Source organism: Zonotrichia albicollis, chromosome 5 (genome assembly GCF_047830755.1).
Source record: "Zonotrichia albicollis isolate bZonAlb1 chromosome 5, bZonAlb1.hap1, whole genome shotgun sequence".
Lineage (NCBI taxonomy): Eukaryota > Metazoa > Chordata > Aves > Passeriformes > Passerellidae > Zonotrichia > Zonotrichia albicollis.
This window is the reverse complement of record NC_133823.1, coordinates 42,191,260-42,200,707: the sequence shown is the minus strand read 5'-3', so window position 1 is coordinate 42,200,707 and position 9,448 is coordinate 42,191,260. Positions and strand designations below refer to the sequence as shown.

At 36.5% G+C, this 9,448-nt stretch overlaps 1 protein-coding gene across 1 annotated transcript in view; it reads right to left on the bottom strand.

Moving 5' to 3' along the window:
- Positions 1–877: 877 nt before the first annotated feature.
- The window catches only part of PPAT (phosphoribosyl pyrophosphate amidotransferase), a 43,487-nt gene continuing 34,916 nt past the window's right edge, over positions 878–9,448 (bottom strand). Inside the window, exons 4-11 of the mRNA XM_074541484.1 lie at positions 9,274–9,386; positions 9,003–9,148; positions 7,681–7,753; positions 6,220–6,371; positions 4,867–4,994; positions 4,398–4,619; positions 3,536–3,656; positions 878–2,297 (exon numbers count right to left, since the gene is read on the bottom strand). Coding sequence (XP_074397585.1) covers positions 2,131–2,297; positions 3,536–3,656; positions 4,398–4,619; positions 4,867–4,994; positions 6,220–6,371; positions 7,681–7,753; positions 9,003–9,148; positions 9,274–9,386 — 1,122 coding nt within the window. The 3' untranslated portion in view covers positions 878–2,130. The remainder of the gene's footprint in view (positions 2,298–3,535; positions 3,657–4,397; positions 4,620–4,866; positions 4,995–6,219; positions 6,372–7,680; positions 7,754–9,002; positions 9,149–9,273; positions 9,387–9,448) is intronic.

Genomic DNA, 9,448 nt, shown 5'->3' with positions numbered 1-9,448 from the left:
TAAAAGTATCTCCTCTTAAGATTTTGAAAAATACATAATAAAGATTCAGCATTGCAGTGCATCCAAAAATTACAGTGTTCACAGTAGCAGACAATTTCCTTTCTATAATGTGGAGGGGGGAAAAGGCAGCAGGACTAATTTTTTTTTGAAATTAGAATTATGCGACCCAATGCTCAAATCACATTAATTAGTGATAAAACAATTATTAGGAGACTTCAAAAATAGCATTTTGTTCAAAGCACATTAAAGAGAATTTGCACAAGTTTCATTTCCAGTCCTGTGGACTATTTCAGACAGACAGACTTCTTACACTGTGCATCTAAATGTTTATCTCACATATAAATGGCTCTTTTTTGTATTTGTATTTGATGTATTTGTAATCTAAGACCTCAGCTTAGCCCTTCTAAAAATTATTTTCTTTTGTTGGTGAGAAATAAGAACAGTGAAAAATGTTCACAACACTTTTCCTAGTTTTTTCATACTCTTTCCTGGTTAACCTGGAAGAGGGGATGGTCAGTGTGCAGGCCTGTTCTGGTTTTGTTCAATTTACTGTCCAGATGGACTGTTATGGTTCTTTTAACAAACCAAAGTTGCTAATTAGAAGAGATCCACATACATCCCCCAATATGCAGGTCTGGGTGCTGATGAAGCCCCACGCTCATCACATCTAGGTGCTCCCACAGGTTTGGCTGCAAGTAGGTTCTGAAGTCCTGACTTCATTACAGCATGTGTATTTACATGCTTTTTCAAAGTAGGACTTTTGTGTTATGATTGTCAATGAGGCACAATTGCTACAAATCCCACATAAAACTCCCTTTTGAATTTAAACAGCAATCTTGTAATTCTCAACAATATGGAAAATAATGGGAAAGGAAGAAGCTGTTAAACTTTTCTATTTATTTTTTTTTAACAGTGCCACAAACAATTATAAGGCCAAAATACACAATATTAAATAGAAAATCTAAAATTAAGTCGCTGGTATTCGGTGAGAAAGACTGAGGTATACAAACTATTTTAAAAATTGTGCGGAAATTTGCAATAGTTATGAAAATGTGCTCTTCCATTTTCAGCTAGTGGTTCATTGTCCAAGTGATCTTCCTGTATACCAGTAACTGTAATTGTGACCAGCTGAACATATTGTCTTTAACAGCTAATGGTTCTTCAGAACACTTGAATTTTTTTAAACATTACATTTATTCTAACAGCAGTCATGTACTAAAATAAGACTATAACCAAAACAATTCATGATCTTCATTTGATGTATCATTTTTACTGTTAAGTATGGAAAGTTTGTGGGTTTTTTAGTTTACTTTGGATGTTGACAAATGAAAAGTACACTTCAGAAATTGTCAGACTTATGCCAGAGAAAACAAGGGGTAAAACAGAAAAAAGAATGGCAGTGCCAAGTATTTTTTAGTTTTTCCACACTATAGTGGCAATTGATAGAAGCACACAAAGATAATGTAATTACATGACTTTAAAACAGAATTTTAAAGTTACAAAACTAGAGATCTTTTTGGCTGAGCATTTCCCTGAGTCTTCATTTTTAAAAATCATGTCAGACATCATATGCATAGGATCTGTTACAAAGGCCTCAATTAAAAAAGGCTGTATGCAGAAGTTCGAGACTTCTATTCTTAAAAAGCCAAAGTAACAACTGCTGAGAAAGCAATTTCAGTCATCAGAATCTGGTATTTGTCCTAAGGAGAAAAGCAAACTCCAGAAACTTTTGCAGTAAGGCTTTGATAATTTCAAGTTACATCATCACACGATTTGTGCTTTGTGAACAAGTCTAATGGGGGAGCTTTTAGGGCAAGACCAAAACAACAAACTTTGGGACTTCTACATAATTTAAAATCCTTTGGTTTTTATAGCATTTTGTGAGAAAATAGAAGGCACAACTGTGCATCAAAACTATATGATTTTGTATTTTAATCTACTTACATTGTTTTCATCAGCACATTGGACTTTCTGTAAGTCTTTACTTAAAGATGTGTTTTAGTAACAGTAATTAGGTAACTGTCATAAGGCTTCTGTTTGACCTAAATGCAAGAAGGCTATTTAGCAAGAAGTCATCATTGAAAAAGGTACATTCAACAAGGTATGAACTGATGTTCATCCCCTAAAAGTTCACCATTCTAGCTCAACGGGATATTCTCCAGTGAGACACGCTGTGCAATGACCAAGCTTTCCAAAGGACTTGTCGGCTTTGGGGTTGCTGTCTCGCCTTGCTTTGATGCTTTCTTGCACAGATGATACCAGCCCCTCCACAGAAAGATAGACAACACTGTCTGCTCCTAGAGGAAATAAAGGATCAGTAGTTAAAGCTGCAATATTGTATCAAATGCAATGCTCTTTGGAAATGCAGTCACATTATCATACAGTTTATGAAAGAGAGTGACTGAAAAAATTTAAGATTGTAGTATGTCTTGCCCTTCTCAAATACTTTGTGCAGGGAGCAGACTCACTGAAATGTAGACAGAAGGTTGTGTTGGGAACAAAAATGTGACACATAAGTGCAAACACAGAACCAAAGCCCAGAGTGTATACTAAGACTCCCTGAACTCCTTGCAGTCTCCCAGAGTTAGCCTTAGTTCAGGTCTGGAAGTAGATGTGTGTGTGGCTAGTGCTTCCCAAATCTGAGCACCAAGGACTACCAAGCCTCTCTGGGACCTGGAGGAGGGGAAGACCATCATGTTAAAAAAAATCATGCAATTCAGGCAAATTTTATAGCAGTAGGAATGTTTGATAGCCTTTTCATATCGTTAGTTTTCTATGTTTTGCACTCATGTGGTGAATACTACTTAAAAATGAGATCCTACAAACTTGAAATATTTCCTACACCTTCACAATAATTTGGGGGAAAAGATTCCATCACATTATTAGACAGTAAAAGTAAGTATTTAACACAGGAAATCGGAGTTTACAGTGGAACATAAACTGTCAATCTATCTTTTGTTCTGCTGCAAACACGACTCAAAATTTCAGGTTTTTAACATTCTTAGATTGGTTTCAAACGTCATTTCTTTCAAAGTGAAATGCATAATGCTGTTAAAATTATTTACATAAATGTCAATTTGTAGAAAATTTAGTGGGTGTTTACAAATTCAAAATGTATTTTTATGAATATCTCATGCAAGTGAAACTATACCCGCTTTTCATTATAGGACAGATTTTCACTGCTTATTTTCTTCCTGGTATTTTGACTGCAGTAGCTTCTTTTTGTCAAGTTTCTCTGAAGGAGCTTTAAGTATTGGGTAGCTTTGTTGTCATACTTCATTTGCAACTTATGCTGATGCAATTACTCTAATACTTTCTATTGTTTTGACAAATACAGCTCCCTTACTATGTTAAAAAAAAGTATGTAGCTGAATTGATCCACAGACTACTCACAATGCAGAAACCCAGCTTACCAACCTTACAGTTCTTTAGTTAGTTTGCCTGGTGCCTTGGTATGTTCTGCTTTACTTTTAAATACATTATAAAATACAGTTGACAACTCTCACAAGAGGAAAAACAAGAAAGTAGCATTTACCTATATAGTTTGCAAGATCACGAAATTCAGGTCTGTTGGCAATGAGTTCTTCTTTAGTTGGAATGTTTATTCCCATGTAACAAGGAAATCTTATAGGAGGTGAAGCTACACGGATGTGCACCTGAAAAAAAATAGTTTCAAAACAGGCTGATATAAGTTGATGGTCAGCAGATAATAGCAAAGTCTCAATTCTACACAGTGATAATGAACAGAACACAGCACTGCACAAAAATCCCTGAAGGGTTAGAAGTAAGATAATGTGATAAAGTTTTTATCAGATGCCAACACAGCAGAAAAGGTAACACAGTTTTAGAACTTTTTTTTTACAGTATTTCCTAATGTTCTTAGAAGGTTCCATCCTGATTTTACTTCTCATGATGTTCAATCCTTGATAAACAAGTTTCAGCTTACAAAACCAAACATTATACAGGGCATTTTTGCTCCATTGTCTGACTTGCACATTATTTTGCTTAAAAAGAAATCTTTATCAATTAAAAAAATCATTCTCTGGCAACTTCAGACATATTTACAGCAGTATATGATTGTACTCTTAGCACTTCCACAAGTCACACATCAGGAATACTTGGTTTTCTGATCTTAACTGATTTGTATTCCATTCTTTTTTTATTTGCCTGAGAGTGCTTTGTAAGTGGAGACCTGTTCCTGTCACTCCAATCACCCAAAAGTCACACTCATACAAAAGAACCTTCCTGACCCATCTACACACTAGCCATTGTTTTTTTCCACATCTGCCCTTTTAAATAAAGCAACAATGCAGAGTACAATGAAGTCAAGCCCCTGTGCTTTAACCTCCCATCAATTTCCATTTACATCTGTATTTTACTGACTTAAATTTCCTTACCTCTTTGGCTCCTGATTCTCTCAGTAGTTTTATTATGGGTGAAATGGTATTGCCTCTCACAATTGAATCATCAATGATAACAACTCGTTTGCCTTTAAAATTATCAGACAGAACACCAAACTTCTTTGCAACACCAAGCTGCCGTAACCTCATATTTGGCTGGATAAACGTTCTCCCTACATATCGATTTTTACAGAGCACTTCAACGTATGGTAGTCCACACTGCAAACAGGAGATAGTTAAACAGAATTAATACAGAAGGACTTGTTGTCTCAGTTACTGTTTGTTAAATGTATAGGAATAATGACAGAAAAAAACAAGGCAGGGGACTCAACAGGAGTAGCCTATGTACTGAAGATATAGAGCTTTTCCAATATGCAACTCTAACAGCCAACATCATTATAGTCCATTACAAAAAGAGATGTGTATAAAACTGCTTGGGGGAAAAAAAGAACAAGATAACATTTACCTTTTGAGCATAACCAAGAGCTGCTGGGGTTGCAGACTCTGGAACAGTGCTGACCAGGTCTGCTTCCACAGGTGCTTCAATAGCAAGCTGCTGCCCACATCTTTTGCGTACTGAATATACCATCTGACCTACAAATAGAGAGAAGTGTTTTTCTTGGTATGCATGATTCACACTTCCTCTCAGTCTTCTGTATGAATTTCTGTGTCAAGTTGCAGGCATAAAAGTCAGTGAGAAAAGTTCCAGAACTAATAACAACCACTTGCATAAAGTCATTTTTTATTTCCTGACATAATGGCACATTTTAACATTCACATTCGTATCACTACATGGAGAACTAAAATCTAGTTTGCCCTAATTGACTAACTAACTAAAGGTCCTGTGGGTGTTACAAAATCTATCTGCAGGAGGAAAGAAATAGAAATTATTCCTTCCTGTTCATAACATTCATATTCTATTTTTAGACAGCTTTTTTCAACAGACAAAATTTATGCAATCCTTCTGTCTGCTTCTGTCCACTTACTGACTTTGAACCAGATGGCAAAATTCACCTTGAATTTAGTAAGGGAATAAGGGGACTCAAAAGCTTTTAAAGTCCTACAAAACTTGCAACGTGGGAAAGAACTGGAAGTATTGTGATGAGATGAGGCATAGCAAAAGCTACAGCAGCAGTACCAAGGAATGTGAGAAGTAATGATACTGAAGGGTAAGGTGATTGTGAAAGAAAAGGAATTTGGGGTGAAACTGGCTTTATAAGGGTGGGGAATTGTACTGGATTAATGGATAGCATCTCCCTAGAAAGCAAAGAAGAGGTTGTTTGCCAGATATGAGAATCCTGGCCAGTATTTTGAGAGTTTCTATTGAAATAATAATAAAAGCATTACACTGACAATGCCAAATACTTAGATAATGCATAGATTTACAAGTTAAATTACAAGCATCTTCCTGAAATTACACTTATTGCAAAGAAAAATATCAAAATAAAGGTATTTTCTAAATCCCATTTCACCAGTCTATTTTTTAAAATGTTTCCCATGAACCAATAAAGTCCCTTTCTTCAGTCTCTCACTTTTAAAAGATCTTTCATCTACCTTAATCATGTTGATGGCCCTTTGCATCCCTCCCAGCGGAGTATGCAGGCAGCCTATCTGAGGCTGTTTCCACATCCAGAAACAGGAGGGTGGTGTTACATGCTTCTCCTGATGAGTTTTATCTCAAAACCTTTGTCAGCCCATTCTGTCCCAGCTGTGCTAAGCTTATATCCAGTGGTACTCCACTATGAACACAGAGTCCCTGTGCTCCAGGATAACATCTTACACTATTTAGGGAAGAGCTCTGTATGTAACATTTTTGTACCTTCAAAAATACTGTCTGGTCTTGCAAAATAAACGTATTCAAAGATGCAGAATGCTGAAGGGTCTCCTTCAGACCTTCGTACAACATCCAGTGTCTGGACATCATGTCTGGATATTTTCACAATCTCCCCAGGAAGGACCTCCCGATAGTACCTTGAAAAAGAAATACACATAAGTTAGAAATGTCCTCAAGCTGGATAATGATTTTGAAGTACAAACAAGAGTCAACTGACAAGTGAAAATGTTTTTGAACATCCTATCATGACAACTTACTACTATCTTAGGATTTGACATGAAGCATTTTAAGACCAACACGCTAGGACAACTGACATTTACTAAAACTAAAGTCTGAATTAATATCCAAAAACAATACACTAAGTAAAAATACTAAACTTGGTACCAGAGTACTTATCCTATGTGTGAGACATAGTGTACAGGCTTGAGATTGAATATATTTTAATAACATAGTCCTGTACCAATACTAGAGAACTTTTCTATGAAAGCTAATAAACCTTACAGTACAATATAAGAAATATAACCAAGAATAAGAGGTGGTACCCAAAATAATCCTGCCTCACAAGCCAAATCTAGAGAAATATCTGTCTAGAGATGACAGATAGCTACCTCCAAATGACATAAAGTTGACTAGAAATGTACCTTCTATTTCTCAAATCTGCAGAAGTAAGGAATTGTTAGGTTTAAGTATGGAATAGTTTAAGTATATTATGTTAAAGTGTTTAACCTTATTAAATATTTTTCTATATTCTTTACTGAGTCCCCAGGTGCCAGGTGGCTATTCTAACATCTAAACCTATCCCAAAATATTGAAATATTCTGGACATACAAATCCGAGGTAAGCAAATCTGTGTTTATTCACTGGTCAGATACTAGCAGTAGCAAGCAGCACTATCTACTGAAGAAGTTTAGACAAAATTGCTTTATTGAAAATACACAGGATTCACTGTGTGATCCTACACAGTGATCTTTTCTTAACAGAAATTTCAAAGAAGTTTCAGAAAACAGTTATTTTTTTTCTAACAAGGAGGCCAGCTTACCAAACAGCATATGCTACAACTCAGGTTATTTCACCCTGTGAACTACCAGTGTAATTTTTCTGTAGGTGAAGAATTATTTTGTAATGCAACTATGCTGCTGAAAATTAGGGCAAAATAAATAAATTATATGGGTAATCAGGTATACAATGCAACAAGTAATAGGCATTTGCTTTGTGATAGTAGTTGTCTTTACTGTTAATTTCTGCACACCTAATTCTTTTTTTACAATCATCTGTTTGAGAAAATAAACTGGCAAAAACCAGGTCTAGCAAAAAACATCCCCCACAGCAAACTAAACCTTGGTGTCTTCATGTTGTTATAATTATGATATTTGGCAACTTGGGATTTAATGTTTAATCACTGTCTAAGGAAGAGTTTTCAGATAAAGTAAGAATTAGGCCACTTACTCTGCACCAATAGACAAAAAGCTGCAGGATTCAGAAGAAACAACCCATCCTTCTGTTTCAGTGTTATCTTTTCCTGAAGTAAAAGATTTCAGTTAGAGTCCCCAGTTTTTGTTACCATGACCCCCCAATCACATTTTTGCTGCAGTATCTGGTTTGCTATGATTTCCAAGTGTGCAATTAAAGACTATTGTAAATTCTAACTAAAATAGCATTCCGCTGTTTCCACCTTTGCATTATTTAAAAAAAATCCCAAACACATCCACAAAATAAACATCATAAACCTGTTCTAGGCAGAAGTGGAGTAACAGCATCGTATTCACAGCTCATGAAGAGAAACAGTTCAGGTAACTGCCTTTGTTATCCCTGCACTATTTCAAACTTTTCAAATCCTAGTTCAGTGACTTTAGATAGACATAATTACTTTTGTTGACACAAGAAAATCCTTACTTTCCCTAGGCTGAATAGGTTGATAAATGCTTTTGATTACAATGGATGCTGGATTGAATTCCAATGAGTTTTGAGAGTCACAACTATAGGAAAGATCTAATTGTGTCACATAGGGTAGGAATGTCTATATGCTTTAAAAAATCTGGGTAATTTTTCTTGTGGTTAAAATTACTCAGTTTTCTGAAGATATGGAAGAATTCACTGCTTTGCCTTTGAATTATTTTAGTTTGCAACAAGTGAAGATATTTTGTTGATATAAGTGACAAGTGAAGATATTTTGATGATATAAGCGACAAGGGGAGAAAATTGTTGATTTGCAGACAGAACAGGAACACAAGGAATTTTTCCCATAAACTGCTTGTGTAATGGTCCAGTCACTACATGTGACAGGGCTGCTTGGAATTCAGAGGTACATTGCAAGTAATCCAGCACTTTTGCCCACCTTGCTATACGAAAAAAAAGGAAGAAACCAGACTTGTTTCTAGATCTTGTCCTGAGCAACTGGTTTTAAGTGGCCTGGCTTGAGAAGGGATTTGGACTAACAACCTTCAGAGCTCCCTTCCAACCTCAGCCCCTCTGTGATTCTGTTCATCACTGCTTTCTTGTGTAAGCAATGAGAATTATTTAAATTGTATTACAGTTGGGATGCTTAACTGTGGCTATCATTAGGCCACTAAGATTCCCTGTATCTGGGACTGGAATTTTGCACACTTCCTATAGATGATGCTTTTCCCTGCCAACTCTTTTTATTTTTCAAAACTCATTTTTGCATCACATATTTCTACTTACACCTCAGTAAGTGTAGTTTTAATTACCTATAACAGAGATTTCAAGCATACACTATGCATATGGAGAGAGAGAGAGAGAGAGTTTACCTTTCCCATTCATGTCCCCTACTGGAATAAGGCGACCAATGCAGAGCGGGCGATTCCCATACGGATCACGTACTGCATAGATTATGTCTTTGTGCATAATTAGCAATGAATACGAAGTTGGAGTTTCCTTCATTAAGTTTTTTATTCTGGAATGAGACACAGGTGAACATGACTGTGTGCCACACGAGCAGCTGTGAGCATTTACAGCTGCACATCACGCTGAGGTGCAATGGCTGGGGCTGAGTGTGAAGCCCAGGCTCCTCACCCTCACCTTGCCACCCAGTCGGCCGTGTCATCGTTCTCCAGGGGAGGTGTGAAAGCCAGCAGCTGGGTGATCAGCTCGCTGTCAGAACTGGTCGACAGTCCCACACCGTGCCGCATAAGCTTTTAAGACACAAGCCAAAAGTGTTACCAGCATTAAAAAACAATCTCACATCACAGCGCTC